The 22,372-nt window shown below is 38.0% G+C and overlaps 4 protein-coding genes across 4 annotated transcripts; 1 reads left to right on the plus strand and 3 right to left on the minus strand.

The window, feature by feature from the left end:
- Positions 1–1,695: 1,695 nt before the first annotated feature.
- Positions 1,696–6,902, minus strand: GCK72_018016 (uncharacterized protein; the record flags this gene model as incomplete). Its single annotated transcript, XM_053732351.1, has 21 exons — positions 1,696–1,775; positions 1,830–1,969; positions 2,016–2,158; positions 2,209–2,349; positions 2,395–2,550; positions 2,596–2,741; positions 2,788–3,000; positions 3,107–3,217; positions 3,265–3,364; positions 3,430–3,975; positions 4,916–5,079; positions 5,129–5,266; positions 5,317–5,445; positions 5,502–5,615; positions 5,660–5,767; positions 5,817–5,939; positions 5,984–6,094; positions 6,150–6,272; positions 6,317–6,424; positions 6,472–6,708; positions 6,794–6,902. The coding sequence occupies 21 exons, from the start codon at positions 6,900–6,902 to the stop codon at positions 1,696–1,698; spliced, it is 3,240 nt and encodes a 1,079-aa protein (XP_053581264.1).
- An 840-nt stretch (positions 6,903–7,742) lies between these two features.
- Positions 7,743–8,201, minus strand: GCK72_018017 (uncharacterized protein; the record flags this gene model as incomplete). The annotated part of the gene is made up of 2 exons (XM_003114422.2): positions 7,743–7,819; positions 7,874–8,201. The coding sequence occupies 2 exons, from the start codon at positions 8,199–8,201 to the stop codon at positions 7,743–7,745; spliced, it is 405 nt and encodes a 134-aa protein (XP_003114470.2).
- Positions 8,202–9,046: 845 nt separating this feature from the next.
- Positions 9,047–11,036, minus strand: GCK72_018018 (uncharacterized protein; the record flags this gene model as incomplete). Its single annotated transcript, XM_053732352.1, has 5 exons — positions 9,047–9,123; positions 9,178–9,406; positions 10,449–10,586; positions 10,634–10,963; positions 11,016–11,036. 5 exons carry the CDS (start codon positions 11,034–11,036, stop codon positions 9,047–9,049), a joined length of 795 nt encoding a protein of 264 aa, XP_053581265.1.
- A 3,067-nt stretch (positions 11,037–14,103) lies between these two features.
- Positions 14,104–22,303, plus strand: GCK72_018019 (uncharacterized protein; the record flags this gene model as incomplete). Its single annotated transcript, XM_053732353.1, has 28 exons — positions 14,104–14,250; positions 14,478–14,566; positions 14,616–14,835; positions 15,088–15,199; positions 15,365–15,560; positions 15,606–15,696; positions 15,746–15,863; positions 15,917–16,129; positions 16,179–16,270; positions 16,318–17,056; positions 17,105–17,254; positions 17,302–17,444; positions 17,491–17,886; positions 17,932–18,681; positions 18,784–18,838; positions 18,892–19,194; positions 19,241–19,310; positions 19,353–19,489; positions 19,535–19,735; positions 19,780–19,983; positions 20,027–20,106; positions 20,153–20,343; positions 20,394–20,635; positions 20,682–20,819; positions 21,161–21,355; positions 21,400–21,798; positions 21,848–21,971; positions 22,015–22,303. 28 exons carry the CDS (start codon positions 14,104–14,106, stop codon positions 22,301–22,303), a joined length of 6,084 nt encoding a protein of 2,027 aa, XP_053581266.1.
- Positions 22,304–22,372: the final 69 nt, after the last annotated feature.

A 22,372-nucleotide genomic window follows, 5' to 3' on the forward strand; every position in this document is an offset into this window, starting at 1 on the left:
AAGGGAGAGAAGAAGAAGAAGTCTAATCTCAGGATAAGAAAATACTAGGTGATGGAGGAAAGAGTAAAAATAGAAAAAGTGAGAAGGATATAAAAGAATTTGATTATTTAGTGAAGATGGGTACATCTAGATGATATGGAAAGTAATTTAGTTATCTTCAGTGTCACAATTTTTGATCAGAAAAAAGAAAGAAGAAGAAAAAGTAGATATATGTAGTATGAAGATATGAATCGGATTAGATGAATCCTGTAGTTTCTTACTAGGAAAAAAAGAAAATAATGTGACTGTGACGCTCTCAAAGAGCATTCTGAACCAATTGATGAGCGTGAATTTAGATCTAGGTTTGAATAACTTGATGACATAATTCCTATAATAGGTGTCCACTCATTTTGCTGCCTGACTGACAAGGATTATGAAAAGAGCAACAAAAAGATAAGGACACGTCATATAGCTCGAGAAACGTCACATAGAACAAGAAGGATCCGAAGAAGAAGCTGAAGAAGATATCTGCCAACGGAGAAGCCTTCGACTTCTGCTTCCTCTCCGGTGGCAGGAGCCCGCCAACTCCTCGTCTTAACAGCCGCGGTTCGTGTCTAATATCTCTCGAAGTGTTGTGCTCTTTGACCGAAATACAGTGTAAAATGGCCATTGCCGATTTTCATTCTGCGTCTCGAATTCTCTTGCAGGTGATGGAAAAATTGGAGAGAAAGAGAGAGAAGGAGAAAGATGAAGTTTCTCTCCGAGTGGCGGATGAGAAGAAGATTATTATGAATGCAGATGTGCACCAGTGAGTGACGTTGACTCATTTTTTTGAAAAGGAACGCTGATTCCGAGCGGTATGAGGAGAAAACAAAACATTTGAATAGAAGAATTTTGGAAATCAGAACTGAATCCAAACCGTGACGGCATTTTGTTTTCTTGTTAGACAGAATTATCAGAATGGAGATTGTTGTAATATTTACTATCAAGAAAGTTGCGAAATTTGAGATATTTTCAGAAATTGAATAAAGGGTCTAATGTTTGAGCTCATAACACTAACCCCTCTTAGACGCGGTTTTAGACAAAATAGTATGACAACCTAGATCTGATGAGCCATTCTACAAGAACTTTACTTTGTTTTTCAGATTTCATAAATTGGATTTTATCAGAGAGATTCGATTTCGAAAACCGTACCCCACGGAGAAGTAAAAGCAAAAAAGACTATTGTGACACTGTTGCTATTTCCACAACAACTGACACATAACACACTTTTAGTTTCAGACTTTCAATTTTATTCAAAAATTCGTTTTAGAATGGAAACTGTTCTATGATAAAATGAGATCAAAAGTGAATCAAAAAACGATAAAACACAAAAATCTTCTTCATCTTCTCCAGTCTGTCTCTGGGTATGTGGCCCCCGGTGGTGAGTGTGTGAAGTGTATATCTTTCTTCTCGATCGGATGGATACTTTGCGCTTGGCTCTCGTCTGCGGGATCATTTATTAGTCGCCGAAAGAAAGCTCAAGTGAAAAAAAGAGCGGCTCGTTGTTGCCCGGTGAGGCGCAGAGAGTGGAACGCAAACACAAACAACTAGTGTTTTGAGTGATTTATTCATGATGATAACACTGAAAACCCGATCAGTTTCGATTCGTAATTAATACATGGAAAACATCTAAAAGAGATCTGAAAACTATTTGGAATCAGCCGAGAACGGAGATCAATCAAGGCTCATCGTCTCATTTCGTAACTTCGCCATCCGATCCTCACTGAATGAACTGGTACTGTTCCTCCTTTGCTCTGAAAATATAAACATATGAGCTTCCTGGGTTATACTGAAAAGATTCAACTCACTCTCAAAGAATCTCTCCATGCTATGCTGCAATTTCACTCTTCTCTGATCTAACTTCATTGTATTTATTATCTTCTCATAGATTTCTTTCCTTGCTCTCATTCCCCATAGAAAATCATTGTGATTGAAGTCTCGAAGTTTTCTGAAACCCAATGATATTCAAAACATACAAATGTTTCTAAACCTACATTGATTTTTTGAGCGTTCTGGATGGCAACATTGGAATCAAGAATCCTTCAACGTCTTTTGGATTTGCAAGCCAATCAAAATCAGAATAAAATAAGTAAATAGAACTGTTGATTCTTCTAATATCATACTCAGGAGGTGACGGCTAAAACAAAGTTAGAAGTTCAAAGCATAAATTCTATGAAACAAACTTACAGCTCCATAAATGTTCTGATTCAAATCTTTTCCAAAATCGAACCGAGACATTCTCTTTGTTTTCACCATCTGTGCAAAATGAAGCATGTTCCTGGATGAAGTTCCAGCAGGGTTATGTGCCAGATAAATTCCAATTCTTGACTGAAAATCTTTGCTTTAAATGGAACGAAGCAGTTCACAACTCACGTTATTAAACTGGTTACTGTTCGGACCAGAAACAGCAAAAATGAAGTTTTCGCAGAGTGGATTGTTCACGGCTTGGTCACAGAATATGTCTGTCAGAAGTTTTGTGAAAATGTTGTTGGTCAGAAACTCTCCATCTCCGAATACTTGATAAACCAGCTTAAATTTCTCTTTCAGAAAAAATTTATACAGTAGTTTACTCACATTATATTGTTCATAAATCTCCCCTAAATCCTTGAACAATCCTTTGACATGAGACATTCGAGCAACTGGAGCAAGTGCAAAAAACTTTCGAACCTTCTGTGACATTTCTGGGTCTTCACTCATTTTCGCAAACATTGTCAGAGCTCCTGAAAACTCAAAAATTATCGAAATTTCAAAGATTTCAATTAAAACCTTGTGAATGCCCGACATAGTACAAGTTCTTCTGTTTGGTATTTTTCAAGACATAATCAATCATTGCTGGTAGATCATATCTCGCCATTTCTTCCCAACTGAATTTCCAGAACGTGGGATCGGATGATGTCAATCTAACATGTTGTTTCGAGTAAGTGTTTCCTCTCATATTTCCAAGCCATACGTCATATCCGTAATCGGCGAAGATGTACCCTGAAACCCACCGATAATTAGGGCGTTATGAAGTTTTTTTTTAGATCAGTCAGTTCAAGTTTTCCTTTCAGTATGGAAATAACTGAATCTTGAATTCAATACTAACCGGCTGACTGTCTCGGTAGATTGAGTAGCCAAATAGAAGACGTGCAAAGAAGTCCGTGTTGCAGAAAGACGACCGGTTTAGGCGTTTTAGAAGCGGATTTCGAGGTTTCATCTGAAGAAAGTTTGAAATGAATGAACTATTCCGTAACGGCAACTTACTTTTCCCGTGCGGAATACGATGCAATGTGAGAATGTAACCATCAGCTGTGACGACTTTGTGCGTTTCGACCGGATATCCCCAGTGGGCGATTATCTCTGGCTGAATTTGATTCATTATTAGTTACGGAAACAACAATACTTTAAAGAGTTTTTTTTCAAACTCACCACATCCATAATGGCTTCCGGATCAATTGTGATGTTTATTGGTTGCATTGTTGTCGCCGGAGGAAGTGTTGGGAAAGTGAATGGGGCAAGAGTTGGGAGCGTTGGAAGAGTTGGCATTGTTGGGAACTGTGGGAATGGATTGGTCAAAGGTTTGATCGGAGAATCATTCAATGGAGAAAATGACGGAGGTTGGGTTGGAAGAGTCCAAAGTGGAGTCAGAGAATTGAATCCAAACGTTTTTTCATCCGGAATTTCTAATGTAGTAGGTGCCAATGGAGTTGGAATCAATGTTTGAACGGTTGGCATTGAAGAAAGCCAATCAGCTGATGCAAATGACGATAATGGGAACGTAGGAACAGAGTTCTTGATAGGTGAAATCGGAAGTGATGAAGTCTTTGGATGCCCAAGATTTTGAGCTGTGGACAGAATCGGAGTGGTAGTTGAAGGGCTAGCAGTCATATCTGTGTCTTCTTCAGAACTTGGGGAAGTGATATCATCGCAAACGGCAATAGGTATTATTAGAAGAATCGGAATTAACCATTTCATCTGAAAACTTCTAGTTAAAAAAATAAATGTACATAAATAAGAATCATAAAAATGAAAGCAACGATTCAAGCTGTAGAATCAGTAACAATTTCATTGGAACTAAAAATAATTAAAATGAAGTCGTCGCTAATGAAATGGAAGACGTGCTAAAAGATAACATAATGAGACCAGGTTGATCAAGAAACCACGGAAGTGTTCGTAACACTCGTTTCTCGGAAACTAAAACAACAAAATGAAGAGGTTAGAGGACAGATAGGTGCTATCTGAAGATTCGCAGCGATTTGCCTGTCCATTCGAACTGGGTCATTATAAGAATGGACGGTTAAGTTGAGAAGAGAAGTGAGACGCAGAGGAAAGGTGGTTAGCCAGCAATTATAAACCGAGAGGATGAATGAAGTCGTTGTGAGATGAGGTGTGGATGATGTTAATTCTAATTCGAGACAATTTTGGTTTCCGACACACTTTCTCTCTCGTCCTTGAGTTTACTCTATGTTTTTATGTAGGATGATGTTGCCGGCCGTACTGGACAATCCCAGTTTTTTTGTTTGACGTCCACTTGGAGAATAATGGAGAATGTTGCGTTGTTACGGAATGCATGCAAATACGGTTTGGTCAGAAAATGTCACTTATTATTCCTATTTTGGGTTGTTTCGAAATGTGTTGTTTATGATGTCAAAACTAAAAGATGTGATAACAAGTGTGATTTTCATAAGCACAAAAATGTTACTGTTTCATAAGAACATGAATGGTTTATTTACAAGTGAAATTAAAAGACAATTGAGAATTTAATTGTATCTCCAAAGTTATTTGAAAAAAGAAATGCAAAGTACCAGTACAGAAAGGAGAACGGAAACTCCGCGAGATGTTTTTGTAGTTGTGCCTTAAAATACTATAATATGACGTACATAAGAAAATAATACTTACTTATTGTGGTAGTTACAGTGTTTCTCGAGGAGACGGAAGATGATTGTTGAGTGTTCGCTTTCTCTGTTACATCTTCCACAAAACGTGTTCCAACAGTTTCAGGTTCTTCGGGGGGAGCAGTAGTTTCCATATTGGGGACTGCAGTATTAGTGACTTTCGGAGTCGCTGTTGTCATATTTTCTGAAAAAAAGAAAATGTGCATTATACGACAAATTAAGTGACAAAAAACCTTCACTTCTAGTAGAATAAGGCTCAGTTGCAGTTTCTGCAGTCGGGGTTTCCGTATATTTAGTGGTAATTTCCTTCTCAACGAAAGGTGTTCCAGCGGTTTCTGGTTCGGTGGCAAAACTGGGCGCGGGAGTGTTTTCTGAATGATTGAATTGATTTCATAAAACTAATTTTGAAAATTATGCATACTGTTCATTTCTGTTGTGTGGGATGTTTCAGTAGAAGTCTTGACAATGGCCTCAGTGGTTCCTTCTTTTTCAACGAAAGGTGTTCCAGCGGTTTCTGGTTCGGTGAGAAACTTGGTAGCTGAGGTGTTCTCTGAACAAATAAAATTTCATATATTATTTTAATCATTTATGAGAAACAGTACATACCATTTAGTTCAGTAGTATGAGATATTTCAGGCGTGTGAGTAGTTTCGTCTTTTTCAACAATCGGGGTTCCAGCGGTTTCGGGAGCAGTGGGAATATTGGTAGCTGCAGTTTTCTCTGAAATTCTAAACTGAAGGAAACGCTCTTGACAGTGTACTAACCATTCAGTTCCGTTGAAGGAAAGATTATTTCAGTGGTGACTTTTTTTTCAACAAATGGAGTTCCAGCGGTTTCTGGTTCGGTTGGAAAATTGGTAGCTGAGGTGTTCTCTGAACAATAAAATTGATTTTTTTTTTCATTTATGTATGGGATAAATACCATTTAGTTCAGTAGTAAGAGATGTTTCAGGCTTGTGAGGAATTTTTTTAGTGCCTTCTTTTTCAACAATCGGCGTTCCAGCGGTTTCCTGATCAGTCGGAATATTGGTAGCTGCAGTTCTCTCTGAAATTCTAAACTGAAGTAAACCCTCCAGACAATGTGCTAACCATTCAGTTCCGTTGAAGGAAGCATTATTTCAGTGGTGACTTTTTTTTCAATAAATGAAGTTCCAGCGGTTTCGGAGTCAGTAGGACGAGGATTGGTAGCTGATGTGTCCTCTGAGCAGTGAAATTGATTATTTTCTTTCAGTTATGTATGGGAAACAGTGCATACCGTTTAATTCAGTAGTATGAGATGTTTCAGGCGTGTGAGGAGATTCTGTAGTGCCTTCCTTTTCAGCAAACGGTGTTCCAGCGGTTACGTGATCAGTAGGAGCATTGGTAACTGCAGTCCTTTCTGAAATTCTAAACTGTAGGAAATCTTCTTGGCAATGTGCTAACCGTTTTGTTCTGTTGCTGGGAAAACTGTTTCAGTGGTGACTTTTTTTTCAACAAATGGAGTTCCAGCGGTCTCGGTTTTGGAAGGGAGACTTGTAGGCGCAGTATTTTCTAAAAATTAAAATAGTGACTGGCTCTATCTGAACAACTGTTCATACCACTGTCTGGTGCATGAGAAGCTCCAGAAGTATTTTTTGAAAAGTCTCCCGTTGTGACCTCATTCTCAGACGGCGTTTCAGCAGTCACGGCGACATTCGGATACTCGGTAGAATTAGCAGAGAAATTATCTTGTGTAGCTGAACTGAATGCTGATTCATTCGGAGTTTTAGTCGTGATTTTATCTTTATTTTTAGATACTTCATTCTCGGGTACAGGTCTCACACCATTATTTTCATCTGTAAAAAAAAACGAGTAATTTTTCAGAACTAAATTTTAATCATGAAAAACATTTCGCTCCTAATAGTCGCCAGAAGAACTTACCAATCGAAACCAAATTTGAATCATTATCGGGCACTGGATTGATTTTTGTAGGCGCAGAAAATGTGAAAGAAATAAATGTAGCAAAAATGAATAATTTAGTAGAAAACATGATTATGAGAAAAACTGACTTCTGATGAAAACGAAATGAGCTTTTTGTATGAAAGAGCAGCGGAAGAACAATATCTTATCGTAAACTTTCTACATCTTTAGTGGGCAGTAACCGGACGATTGAACGTCATAACAAACATGAAATCGAACAAACATTCCTCTTACAGCAACAACAAATGACAAATCTAAGTGAAAAGCATCAAAACATTCCATGGAAAATTGGTGCTATTTCGAACAGGATTTCCTGAGGGGCGTTTTATCACTTTCAGGTTTTACGATCTCGACGTAAACACATGTCCTTTTTAATGACTATTAATCATGATCATTCCGTCATGTTCTGAAAAATAAAATGTGAATCTCATCGAAATCATTACAATTTCGCATATTTCATCAGAAAAAAGTTTAAAAAAAAGGATCAAAAGTGGGGTACTTGAGTTTATCATCCTCTTCTTATGCTGAAAAATTAATTCAAGGTTTCAATTCATAGAAACAAGGTTAATTATGACATCAGATGGCATGATTCCAATATTAAACCGGACCTCTAATCGGCTTCAAATGCCAAATATTTTGCCGGTAACAACACCCAGACCATCTTTCTCGATGTTTGCATGAAGTGCATAATAGCAATAAGGGTTTTGATGTTGCCGATTCTGTTACAAATTTAGAAATAATGTTTTTTGACCTGATTGTTGGTAAAGAGTCGTAGTTGTCTGTACAGATTTTCTAAATAAATTCACGTTGATTCCATATTCTGTTCGATTAGAAGCATGTTTATGGTTATAATTGTTTATTGAGATTCATAAATAATGAAAAAGTCCACCAGTTATTACGTTTAAATGAGTTAGATGAGCATTGAGATGGCGATCGGAATCATTGAGAGCATCACAGTGGTTGTATGAGTGGACTTTGTTGTCGTGGCTGAAAAATTGTATTTTTATAACTGATGCGTTGTCTCAAGTCAAATAAACTCACCAACAGTAGTTGTAGAAACGTCAACTGAAACAGTTGAGTTGTCAGTTGGGAGAGCAGAAGTGCTGGTTGCGTTTGAAACTGTTGGGTTAGGTTGAGCGGTGGAACCAGCTCCTGTTGATGGCTCCGCCGCTGCAGTTGTCTGAGCAGGCGATCCAGTCGATCCCGCTGCGGCACCAGTAGAAGAAACTCCACCCCCAGTTGTTGGCGCTGCGGTACTAGTTGCACCAGATGTCGCCACTGTTGGTGGTGATGTTGCTAGGGTAGAGTCAGTAGCTGGAGCAGAGGAGACAGCAATGAAAAGAGCGACAAAGAGAACTTTGGAGACCATCTTGAAATAAGAATAACGGTGTGAGTGTTAACTGTCTTTTTCACAACCACCCAGTCTTTTATATAGAAAAAACACGGAACAGAGCGCAATTTGTTATCAGAGTAATTTTAATCGAATGGAATGGGCGGGGCAGGGTTTAGACGGTTTCATATAGGTAAAATAAATATATGTGAGTAATCAGAAGTAGACAGAATAGATACCGTAAATAATGTATTATAACGGCATGCCGTTATGTTTTTCAACTTTCTCCGAGAGAAATTTCGTGGTTTCAGAAATTTATTAAAATTAAACAAAACAACTTTTTTGGACGTTCTATTTGCTGTTTAAAACGTTTATTAATCACGCTGCTTCTAATCAGAACCAAGAAAAAACACCCTGATAATCATATTCATGAATTCTGAGTAAAGATGGGATGCCGTTATAATATAGTATTAACGGTACTTGAGTTTTTTTTAATGCTGAGAAATTAATTCAAGGTTTCAATTAAAAGAAACAAGGCAAATTATGACATCACATGGCATGATTCCAATATGAAACCGGGCCTCTAATCGGATTCGGATGCCTAATGTTTTGCCGTTAACAACACAGACCATCTTTCTCAATGTTTCATGAAGTGCATAATTGAAATAAGGGTTTTGATGTTGCCGATTCTGTTACAAATTTAGAAATAATGTTTTTGACCTGATTCTTAGTAAAAATACGTAGTTTTCTGTACAGTACACATTTTACAAATGAATTCACATCGATTCCTTATTATGTTCTATTAGAAACAAGTATAAAGTTTCAATTGTTTATTGAGATTCATAAATAATGAAAAAAGCCACCAGTTATTACGTTTAAATGAGTTAGATGAGCATTGAGATGGCGATCGGAACCATTGAGAGCAGCACAGTTGTTGTATGAGTGGATTTTGTTGTTGTGGCTGAAAAATTGTATTTTTATAACTGATGCGTTGTCTCAAGTCAAATAAACTCACCAACAGTAGTTGTAGAAACGTCAACTGAAACAGTTGAGTTGTCAGTTGGGAGAGCAGAAGTGCTGGTTCCGTTTGAAACTGTTGGGTTAGGTTGAGCGGAGGAAGCAGCTCCTGTTGCTGGCGCTGCGGTGCCAGTTGATGTAGCACCAGATGTGGAAGCGGAATTCTCAGCAGCCAGCGCACAGGAGACAGCAATGAAAAGAGCGACAAAGAGAACTTTGGAGACCATCTTGAAATAAGAATAACGGTGTGAGTGTTAACTGTCTTTTTCACAACCACCCAGTCTTTTATATAGAAAAAACACGGAACAGAGAGCAATATGTTAGTAGAGTAATCTTAATAGAATGGAATGGGCGGGGAAGGGTTCAGACGGTTTCATATAGGTAACATAAATATATGTGAGTAATCAGAAGTAGGCAGGTGATAGAATAATAATCAGGTTAGATTTTGGATAAAACACTTCTCGAAGCACGAATATTTTGGATAGGAGTAACGGATGAAGGGGCGAATGATCCTTTGACAAAAAGGTGTTTTATGGATTGTCGAATCTAAAGAAATAAAAAGAAAGTAAATGAGAGTTCTAGTCTGTGTGTGTGTGTGGGAAGATGCCACCCTGTTTTTCTTTGTTTTTGAGAGGAGGAAGCTCTAGAAAATTATGTAAAGAAATGGCTTCGTTCCTTTAAAGAAGATTCTCTCGCGTTTCAACATTTTCATAAACTATAAAGTCTGTAAAGCAATCGACTTATATTCTAGAAAAGTAAAAACTTAGAATGGACCCGATTCCTACTAACAAGTAAGTACCAAGTAAAAAATAAACCTGCTCCGCCATTTTCGGATTATAACAAAAGTGTGAGATTGATTGAGATTCTGAGTTATTCGAAAGCAGTTTTGTTCTTGCCAACTTTGTTTTTCTTCTTTGTGTGTATTCAATTATATTTTTCTCAGTTATAGTTCCTGTTTTTCTGCTTTTTCTCTGTTACATGATTGTCGTCATTGAGAAAAATAATGACCAGCGAAGGAAGAACTTTGGGCGAGGTCTAGGAATTTTCAAAAAATGATAACGAATTTTTAATTGATGACTAACAAGTTTAATACGAACTATCATCTTCCTTACTTTCGTTACGAAACATCTGAAATTTTATTGATCGGCGCACTTCCTTTGAAGTATTTCGATACTTTCGAGAAAATAAACCTATCAGTGAATTCCTTCACACCTTTTTCATCCCTTCCCATAATAGGAATGTTCTTCCGTCTCTTATCAGATTACTCACCCGTTTGCTGAAAATAATCAAAACATATGGAGTCGTAAGAGTGAGCAGATCGTTTGCAAATGGACTCAATACTTGCCCAATTCTGCTGATTAATAATAGTTTCGATGGATCTACATCCGCTGAGATCTTGTTTATTGTCTGAAAATAAGAAGACAGTTTTCAATTCTTTACTGGAAAAAACCAACCCCAATGCTGAAAGCCGCAATTTGAAATAAAAAAGTGACGAACGAAACCAAGAATAAGCGATATTCACTTTGTTGTCGTGTCTGTTGACTGTACTTTGAAATTCTATACCAGCAAAGGGTATTCACGAAAACGCTTAGAATTATTGTGACAATCATCCATACGATTAAAGCAGAGTACAAAAAAGATAAATCCGCATGAGTTCTTGCTACATAAGTGTCCGATAATGGATTGTATTCAACGTATGCTGGATGAGCAATCATTGGATAAGTAAATCCCAGAGGCAGAACACAAAGAATACCTATCATTATATATGTCCCATAGTGCCAAATCTGAAAGTACTTTCCGTCCAGAAAGAAGACTTTGAGGCTTCTAATGACTCACTTTAGTGTAGCTTTTCTGCATAAAAATAAGTGTGTAACGGTTGAAAGACGTCAGCAAGACGTTTGTATAGCTCATGAATCCCAGGTGATATTGGCAAAAAAAGAATAAGTTATACGGGAAGGCAGTGGTGGAGGTTTTGGAGAGAGAGTCGAACCAAGAAGATAAGAAACATTCTTTACAGGTACTTGCTGGAAGTCGTCCGGTGATATAAAAGTTCCAATACATCCACATATTCTGAAAAAAAGTTGTTCATTGTGATGCATGACTATCCAGTATTCTTAAAAACGGAAGATTAGGTCTTCCAGAACTTTTAACACATTGTTCACAATTCTGTACTCCATTATATTTATGAAACTTGGTCAGCTGAGCTATTGAAATCAGAACGAACATAACAGTGATTTGTGATTATAATCTAGCTGTCTACATATGACTGCAGTATGAGCTAACTGATTGAGTTATAAAAGTATTAGTCAGTACGAATCAAGAACATCAGAAAAATTTGATCTCCATAGTTATAAAAATACGAACACAGAAATTACAGTAAAACTTACAAAAATAAATTGATAAATGTAGAGTTTGAAGAAATAATTATCAAAATGTTTCCAATGTTTGATCAGGAAAACAACAGTGAGAGTATAAATTATTGTAGAAATAGTTCCATAGATGAATTGAGTAATAAGAATACCAGAGAGCATCTGTAAATCAACATCCATTTCCAGATACATCAGGAAAAGACCAATATGTTACAGTGAAAGTGAATTGAGGAAGAAAACAAAAATGTGAAGAAGGGGAGAATTGAATTTGTGCCCAATTAGAGTCGGTCTGATCTATTGAAAGCAGATTTCAGTCTGGAGACCACTCGAGGGAGAAAAAAGAAGAAAGGTGTAATTTAGGGGAGTACGTCTAGGAGGATATTCACAGAAAACGTCATTTAAAGAAATTCTACAATCAGGATAACAATACTCGCAAATGACGTCTAGAATTTATGAATCGAACATTTGAGAGTTAAAGATTGTCAAGTGGAATCCAGGAAGTCATTTATCAAAATGAGATGCTTGAGTTAAAAAATAAAGCCTTATCGAGTTTTTCTAATCAAAAATTTCCAGTGAAGAGAAACTCAACTCCGTGAGATGTTCTGTTTTGACTCCGTGCTTGATGTGATACAAGTTCAAAAATGAGTAATCAGTGAGAAATGTTTTATGATCCTTCAAATGTTTGTAAAACTCTGAAAGACTCTCACGACTGACTATAGATTGGCAAAAATTAGAATTTATATTGTAAAAATAGACAGATCAACTCAATAACGAGCAATAAATGTGAAATGACAACTTGAATATTCTAAAATAACACATAAGTGCAAAGGCGGCGTTTAGATTTTGCATACTCACCCACGTAAATCTGAAATCGTTGTGGCCAGACAAATTAGATGGTTTGGAAAAAAGGAAGTGATCAAACAGAATAACTGAAAACAATTTGCAAAAAGTTTGTTTAAGAAACCAAGTTTAAAAAACAATGAAAACATGAAAACCGGGAGCTGATGACCAAATCTCTATGAAATATAGTTTGAAACCTTCCAGTTTAGCGAGATTCCAGCGCCGAAGGACTAGCCAAGATTCTACAGAAAAGCTATGTGATTAGTACCATTTAGACTACACATTCTGAAAACTCGATCATTTTGAATCATTGTTTAAGTCTCCTAGAATTGATGCGATGAACAAATTTTTATTGAAATTACGCAGATAAACTAGAACCTTGCTTCTTTTTAAAATAAATACCTGTTAGTTCTTTTCAAATCACAGTGGTGACGTTCAGATAAAAGACTTTCAAAAATCGAGTGAACAGAAGTCTCATTTTTTTCATTTAATGAGCAAAAACCGGGTTGAAAGTTTCAAACACGGCATGAGTTTTACTCTGTGTGTTCTCATTTCCTCTTTGTTCCAAATTTGTAATTTTCAAACAAAAAACTTCTTGATGTTTTGGCTCGTTTGCATTTCCGTTTTCCTTCTGTTTATTTCTAGCAAAACACATCGATTCGAAGTTCTGACCGCCCGGAATGTAATTTGACCCATGCAGTTGTTTATGTGCATGAGCCGAGTTCGAATCCACCAAAAATCTGAATTTGCGCCTAATTGCGTGATTCGCGTTTAGTAGTGTAATACACGCGAATAGTTCTCCCAACATCCATGTATCCTCCTCTCCCATTCCAAAACTACTGGCTCGTCTCATTGAGTATGAACGGGTAAAATAGAGAGACACAGAGAAAGACAATGCCAATATGCATAGACGATGAGTAGTGAGAAGAGAAGAAGGGGTGGGGAGAGAAGATTCGGGATGGCACGACCCACTGCTGGATTCATGGATTTCCGCATTTCCGACGTTTCATTTCGAGAAGGAGAGGAGTGGGGGAGGTGGTCTCTGGCTATTACGGTAGTACTGAATGAAGTGTCTTGTTTACGAGTCCAAACGTTTGGTGTTCTTCTTTTGATGTTTTCGTTTGGTCGAGCTGGTTTCAAGAGAGATTTTATTCTATATAATTTTAATGGCATATGTCATTTTACAGCGTTTACGTTTTCATATATACCCAATCTCAAAACAACTCATTACCAACTGATCCATTGGGATCAATTTCTGCGTATCTCAGTTTTGCCTGACTGTCTTTACCAGGCTGCTCCGATGAATGTTTTTGTGGTCGTTCTTATTCTACCTAATATTTGACTAAAAACTGAAACATTATACTTGTACTGATCCTTCCATGAATGTGAACCGCTTTGAGCTATCAGGAATTCAACTGATGCAGCTCATCATGAGACTATCCCTCCTTTCAAAGATTCTGCAAATTCAAAGCCTTATTTTTATTCCTTTCTGAACGTCTTCAGATTTCTCGCAACATTCAAAATCATTACACCACACATTGTTTTATCTCACATACATACGTTTCCAATATCGTTTTCTTTTTCTTCCTCTATTTTTTTCCTATTTTTTCTTGCAGAATTCAAAGAAAAGACCACCTAATGGGTATACTTTTCAACTAACCAAAAAGGTATTTCAACCCTCTCCAGACAACTATTCCCAAAATAAGTTACTTCAGATGTATTTCCTTCTTTTATTCCTTCCTTTCGTTTTCTCTGCCGGCAGAGATCTCGCTTGGTATTCTTCCAACACTGGACTCGGTGCATCCTCTCATTCTGTCATTCATCCACCACTACAAGCTGCAACTGCCATTGACTTTTGTCAGGTTTGTTGTCGTTTCTCCATGTTTTTTCTTATACTTTTTTGCTACACTTGTCATCGCTCAATCGCATTTTCCAATGTAATCCCTCGGGAGGACATCTGACAACTCAACTAGCAAGCTGAACTTTTGTCGAACAAAAGTTTTCCCAAAAACTGCGAAACGTTTAGAAAAACATGACGGGGAAATGCGAAATTATGTAATTCAATCAAGCATTTTCTGTGTTTTTTCAGTTGCCAGTCGACACTGGAAAGTGTTCTCAACAACTCGTACGCTATTATTATGACGCGAATGTCGATGAATGCAAACGATTCACTTTTTCGTAAGCAGTTTCTCCCGAGAATTGAACCCATAAATCACACGGTTTCCAGAGGTTGTGGAGGTAATTCGAATCGATTCATGAGGAGGGCGCATTGTCGGAACAGATGCGTGAAACAACCTAATAAACTGGAAGTTCAAGAATTGAAGCATCGGAGAACAGTGACGACAACAACGCCGACACCTCTGAAAAAAGTTGAAGAGACTACAGTGGAAGAGACAACGAAAAGGCAACCAGTGACAGTTCCAGTAAAGAAAGTTGATCTAGTACAGGTGTGTTTCAAGGATAGCAATAAAATTTCGTTAACCATGTCAGCCAATAAAATTCTCTGATTCATCCGTTCAGACAATTATAGCCAAATTCATGTCGTTTACTACTCACTTGTAAAACTTTCTTATTTCTTCTTCTGAAGTTTTAAACAGTTTAGCGAAGACGAGAATGATTCTGGCATATTACAATCAGTTAGAATTACATAAATCGTCAATATCTTCTTGTTTTATACCTGAAAATCACTATATTTTCAGTCTGGCCATGAAAATGGATTATGTCAAGACTGTGACCCACTCTACGGAAAATGTATTGACGGAAAATGTGGATGCATGAAAGGGTTCCGCTCACTGGGAAAAGTCTGTATTGGTGAGTATCCTTTTCCCATTATAAATGCAACATTTTCAAACGAAAGATGCACTTTTGGCAACATTTCTGATATCTCATTTGATATGAATAAGACTAAAACAAGGAAGCAAGTAAAACTTTAAGTTACATTTCGAAACAGCAACTTTCTTCTTTTTTGTTCTCCAGATCTAAATGAATGTGATAACGGAGCGGTTTGTGGTCCGAATGCGAGATGTGTCAATGAAGTTGGATCGTTTCAATGTGTTTGTGATGCTGGTTTTAGTTCTGATGGGGATTGTAAAATCGGACAAGAGGCATGTTTGGACGAATTTGATGTGAATTTGACGGAAGAGGATTGCAACAATGGAAAACAGGAAATCAAGTGAGAAGTGATAAGGGTATTATATGACATGGAAACGGTGTTTAGGTACTACTATGATGCCGAGGCTGTAAAATGCAAACAGTTCTTCTATGGTGGATGCAAAACGAAATCTAGAAACTTTTTCGCTGATTTGCAGGTTAATTGAGTTGATAGAAATTTTAACAGTTTTTTCTGGTGAATTTCAGACCTGTGACATTGTATGTGTATCCAATCAAAGAGATTACCTTGAGTCAAAAGGTCATTCTCTTCATCATCCATCTCATCAACTCTCTTCTGACACCTCCGGAGGGAACGAACTGAAAAGTGATCACTCAAAAAATAATCCTCAAAATATACAAAAAAAATTGAAATTACAGGTAATCATTTTAAGATCGACTTATTTTCGTCTCCATCGTCACCAGTTCGACCCGACCGCCCGTTATCAGCTGCTGATTGGCCATTGAAACCAGTCACTTTGAAACCAGCTCTTGACATTGACTTCTCTCAGGGACATACGAAATCAACAGATGAGAAACTGGAAGAAGCAAAGAATGCGGAGAAACTGGTGAAACAATTGACACCAGATCATAGTGAGAATCAGAAAAACTGGTTTTTAAATGTCCAGAGTTGTAATTTCAGATATTTGTGACCTGAAATTCGAACCAGTTCTTCGTGAAGAGTGCATTTCTGCAGAGTGGGCTGAGAAATTCTTCTGGAACTCTGAGTTTAGGGTACCTAGTTCTCGCGAATGAGTGATTTAGCAGTTTTCTGTTTTCAGGATTGTGAGCCATTCTGGTATGATTCTTCGTGTGATCCACGTGACAGAGCAGGCAAAAATTTTTTCGAAACATTTGATGATTGCAAGAAGAAGTGTGATGGGGTGCAGTCAGAATATGTGACTCCTGTTGCAAATGCTGAAAGTGAGACTGAGAAAGTAGAAGAAGAAGAAGAAGAGCAAACAGAAGAAGAGACAGTTGAAGAAGAAGAAGTCACTCCTTCAGAAACTACTACAACGGCACCAGAAGAAGAGAATGAACAACATGATTTTTTCTTCAAGGTGAAGCCACAAAACTATTTGGAAGACGTATTGAGTACTGAGAAAGAAGATGGAGTGAAGCATAATGGGTTCAATCCAAATGAGTTTTTGAAAAATAATGTTGAAAAAGTGAAAGGGGAAGAACCCAAGAAAACCATTTCAAAACCAGATGATGTGAAAGAAGAAACAGAAGATAAAATTGAGCATGATATTCTGGATAACTTGAAAAAAGAAGGAGTCATCGAGAAAATACTATCAACACCAACAACTTGCGAATTAGAATATGATGCTGATCTTCGAAATGAATGTTCCTCTGCTGACTGGACAGAGCTGTTTTATTGGAATGAACAATTCAAGGAATGTGAAGCATTTTGGTATGATTCCTCTTGCGGTGATCCAGATTACGAGAAGAAGAATTTGTTCAAGAGTTATGAAGATTGCAATAACAAATGCGTTAAGAAAATTGGTGGAACTGTGAAAAGTGAGAAAACTTATTATAGTCTGAATTACACAGTTAGAGAACTTGCAGAAACTGATCCAACCACTACTACAGCCGCTTCTACAACTACAACAACTACAACAACCACGACACCAAAATCTACAACGCCTTCAAGTTTTTTGGAAGTAACACAACGCCCGAGCTATAATCAGAATAATCCATTAAACCTCATTCTGAACAGTCAGTTGATTTTACTTTTGCATTCTTCAATATTGTTGTTTATTCAGAAGCATTGAAACCTGATGAATCTTCTGAACTTCCTGAGAAATTCCCTCCGAATCATGAGAAGACTTTTGTCAATTTCGCGATCAAATCTGAAGTGACAGCGACCACGAAATTCGACAGATTGAAGTATATGGCTGAGTTTAGAGTGAGTGGAATATCTCAACTGGAGATATAAAAGTCACATATTCCAGAAGAAACTTCTGGCTTTACCGGATAACTTCTCTACGTCAAGTAAACCAACTTTACCTACTTCCCCGCCTACAACCACTACAGTGGAGCCATCCACTGAGAAAATCACAGTTTCTGAAACAGAAAAATCGACGACCCCTGAGAAACCAACAGAAACAACAACTACAAGTTTTGAAGATTTTGTGGAAGCCGAAAAGAAGAAAACTCTAGAAACAATCGCACTTCTTGATCGCCCAGAGGATCTTTGTGACGAGCCTTTACATCCAAAACTAGAAGAAGATTGTAAAAATGATCAATGGGAAATCAAGTGGTTCTTCAATTCTGATCGTGGAGCATGCAAGTCATTTTGGTACGGAGGATGTGAAGTTGAAAGCAGAAACTTCTTCCCCGATCATGCAGTATGTCGTTTATTGTTGAAGAGTATTCAATTCATTTATTTCCAGAACTGTCGTCATACATGCTCTCACAAATACGGATCACCGATTAGTTTCTCTTCAAAAGTATACATTCCACCTGGTCAACTGAGTACTGTCGCCACTCCTCGTAAAGATCGTTTGACTACAAGCTTGAAACTCACTTATCCCCATTCTGAAGACCTTTTCCCTGATCAGAACCAAATAACAGTGGTGGAATTGGATGGAAATTTCCATCGCGTAGAAGAGCAGGAACGTCTCCGGCTCTTGCCAACAAAAACACTCAAGCCAAAAGGCACAGCTCCTCCTGCTCCAAACATTGTTAATGTGTCAGAAGGAGACAAGTCGGAAATCGAACCAGCTTTCTATAGTCATATTGATCGAGTTGTTCATGACATGAAAACAGGAGGTCATCCAGATTATGCGAAACCAGAAGAGTTTGTCAGAAGAATAGAGGCAGCTAGCAATGACTATATCAAGTATGATTTCCAAAAACCAGATGTTGTCACAATCGTCGATAAGTCACCACCAACTGTGCCAACCTCAAAGTTCGAAGTTCCACCAAAGACAACTCTTAAATCAGAACCAACACATCGAACACCAACCACTCGCTCAATAAACGATCCATGCGACGATGAATACGATCCTAAATGGGATGAAGATTGTCTAGGAGACTCATGGGTTGTCAGAAGTTATTATGATCCAAAAGCAGAAGCATGCAAAGCGTTTTGGTACGGAGGATGTCACACGAGCAGCAGAAATATCTGGTTTGACAAGGAGGTAGTTTGGGATTGTAAAAAAGATGTGCTTCATGTAATACTTGTGAAGTTTTGCAAGACCTAGGTATGCGTAGTTTGAGATAACTCACATTATTTGTTACAGACATGCCGTACTTCTTGTGCTCACAAGTTCCCTACTGACACTCCTATGATTGGAGGTAACTTTAGCCTGCCTATATCTACTTATCATTCTGTTTCCTTCATTTCCTAGGATCAAACCTTGATCAGTCAACTGAATCTGCCACATCATCTGCGGAAATTCAAACATCACCCCCATCATCGTCTTCATCTTCTTCATCTAACACGGTAATTTTCGTTTCGAGATCCGCGCATTTGGTGCCCGCTGCCTCAAAACTATCGAGTCCAATTATTCTGAAAATAAAGGCACTCGTCTCGTCGGAGCATCGATTCAAAGTGGATCTCGATCAGAAGTTCGCTGACATCAAAAGGGAACACGAAGGAAGAGAGGATTTGGAATACTCAAAGCTGACACAACATCCAGTAACCGTTGCAGGTGAGTTCTTCGGTGAGTTGACGATGGAGATGCTAGATTTTTACAGCGGACTGTTTGGATGCTTTCAATCAGAGTCTCTCGAAACCCTGCGGAGATGGAAAAACATGGAGTAACAGGTTTGTCAAACGTTCTAAAACTTTTATGATTTCCTAATTCAGATACTATTACGATAAAGACACCCGTTCCTGCCGAATGTTCTGGAGTAACGGATGTTTTACCCCTTCCAAAAATAACTTTGATGATTTGGAGACTTGTCAATGGAAATGTGAAGGAAGGCACCCACAGCCTGCTGGAAGTGAGTTGAGACGTTTCTGAAAAATTTCATCCAATCTGTTTTCAGAATCTTGTCTCGATAAATTCGACGAAAGATATCTGGAAGATTGTAGACATGGAGAATTCACAAACAGATTCTATTTTGATCATGATCGGAAGAAATGCGTGGCTTTCCATTGGGGAGGTTGTCAATCAAAATCTCAGAACTTTTTTGCTGACATGGGTGTTTGTCAAGACTTGTGTGAATCACCACCCAGAGAGCTGACACGTAAGTTCTTTCAAGAACCAGAAAATTTCATATCAAAATTTCAGAAGCATGTATACAACCGTTTGACAAGAACTATGAGAACTCATGTTCTTCTGAAAAACCACAGCAATACTACTACTTCGATCCATCATCTGGAATCTGTAAGATGTTTTGGTTTGGAAACTGCAAAGGAGAAAACGAGAACATCTTCAGTACTCTAGAAGCATGTCAATGGATTTGTGAAAGGAAGCGAGAAGAGCGAAAACCAGGTACTTACTTATTATCTATTGAGTAAAAATCCAATATATTTAGCAATCTGTGCCGACAAATTCGACCAAAAGTATACTGAATCCTGTGGAAACTCGCAGTGGACTGAGAAATGGTACTTCGATGTGAGTTGTGTGCATTCTGATTCCAATAGTTATTAAAAAATCTCAGCAATCATCTGGAGACTGCACATCATTTTGGTGGGATGGCTGCACATCATCTTCCCAGAATATCTTCCCAGATGAAAAGTCATGCACTTCGAACTGCAAGCATCCTGGATTCGAAATCTCTTCCAAACTCGCATCGGAAGATTCTAAATTCAGATGTCTCGAGCCAGTGGAAATTGGAAATTGTCAAGAGACGTAATAGCTTTAAAGTTTCTCATCTAGTGATATAACTGTTCTATTTTCAGATATCCTGCGTTCTACTATGACCGAAATTCTCGAAGCTGCAGACCATTTGCCTATTCTGGTTGTGGAGGAAATTCCAATCGGTTCATGACAGTTTCTCAATGTGAAAACTTATGTTTTGCTTTTAACTCTATGAACGAGGCAGAAGTTGATTGTCATCTTCCAATGCACATTGGATACGGAAAGAATGAGGATAGTTGTCTGCCACAGGCTGGATTCAGATTCTATTATGACAGAGATTATGGCAAGTTTCCAATAGAAAAACATTTCAATTCTATGTTTTTTTTCAGGAAAATGCTCTCAAATGTGGTATTTGGGATGTGGTGGTAATGCGAACAACTTCTACTCCTATGAAATCTGTCAACGGACATGCTCTCAATCCAATCAGCCCAGAGAACTCGAACGAAAGACACGAGCAAGCAGCGAGGGTAGGCCAAAGTTTGGAATTCGCAAGATCCGTGCTAAAGTTCAACAACTTTGATGACATTCTTTTTTCTAATTTCACCCTTTTTGAATCTCTCTCACTTTCTGATCTTTGAAATTTTCCCGGTTGTGTGACCGTTTTCTTTCCATTTCCTTCTTTTCTGTTTTTGTATGTCTGTCATTTCAGTTTGCTCCACTTTTTGAGCTTCTACTAACCAACATTCGTATTTTTCCGTTTGGTCTTTTTGAATAAAAGATTTTCAATAAGAATGGACTGATTGAAGTGACAATAACATGCAGAACAGGAAAGGCATTCAAGAAATAAAGACATTGAAATGTGTTACAGTATGCTTCGAAGCACCAGGAGACAAAGGAATTTGTGGGAGAAATTCCAGTACACATCCACTACAGAGATGGACGTACGGTGCTCAAAAATGTTCTGCTTTTACTTATTCCGGATGTGGAGGAAATCGTAATCGGTTCGCATCTCTCGATCTTTGTGAGAAGACATGCAAAGGTCTTCTGAATAGTAATGATCCCCGTAAGTCTGCATTCTAAATTTTCAAAATCTCTTTCGGAATTCAGGAATCTGTTCATTTCCTCCCGACTGGGGATCGTGTAACCAACTCCGATACGTATGGTTCTACAACTTGACACGTGGAACATGTGATCAATTCTTATACGGAGGTTGTGGTGGGAATCCGAACAGATTCGATACATTTGAGATTTGTCAGAAGGCATGTGAGGTGACTGGAACAGATCCGTGCATGGAGTCTCTTGACAGAGGAAGTTGGTGTGAAGCCATGTCGAATCGATATTACTTTAATAAAAGAGCCAAGCAATGCAAAGGATTTCACTACACGGGATGTGGTAAAAGTGGAAACAATTTTGAGACAAAAGAGGAATGTCAAACTAAATGCGAAAAACGATTCCCTCGTGCAGCACCTGCAAAGAAGAAAACGAAAGTAAAGTTGCCAGTCGGATGTGAGTCCTAATAACAATGTGAATCGAAAAAAAACTGAATTGTTTCCAGATTCCGGATCCAAACCAAAAGACAAAACTCCTATGTTACGACATATTAATCTGAATGGATTCAATCAGACCTACTTCAAGTCGGATCCGAAATGGATGGACTATAGTTCATGTTACGGATACAGGTATTCAAATCTCTAGAGTTAAACACGTCTGTTCTCATTACAGGTACAATGTTTCCGGGCGCGACACCGTTTTGAATGTTCATTACTGTGCAATACAAGGATCATCTGACTGCATCAGTGAGAGCTACCGTACCACGGAAGGAGAAGAATATTGTAATATCCTAAGACCATTTCTTCGAGGACAGAATCTCTATTCTTTTTACTTTGGTCTAGATTCAGTGAACCCATTGTACCGTCCAAAAGATGGACTCTCGGGTAGAATTCAGCGGAAGAATGAGACAATAGCAGCAGTTCTTGTGCTCAAAGCAAACCAGTGCCATGAAATTTGTTAGAACGTTTTAATAATAAAAATTTATTTGATTTGTTGAATCTAAAACCCGCATTCCATGAAACAAAACAAA

Source organism: Caenorhabditis remanei, chromosome V (genome assembly GCF_010183535.1).
Source record: "Caenorhabditis remanei strain PX506 chromosome V, whole genome shotgun sequence".
NCBI lineage: Eukaryota > Metazoa > Nematoda > Chromadorea > Rhabditida > Rhabditidae > Caenorhabditis > Caenorhabditis remanei.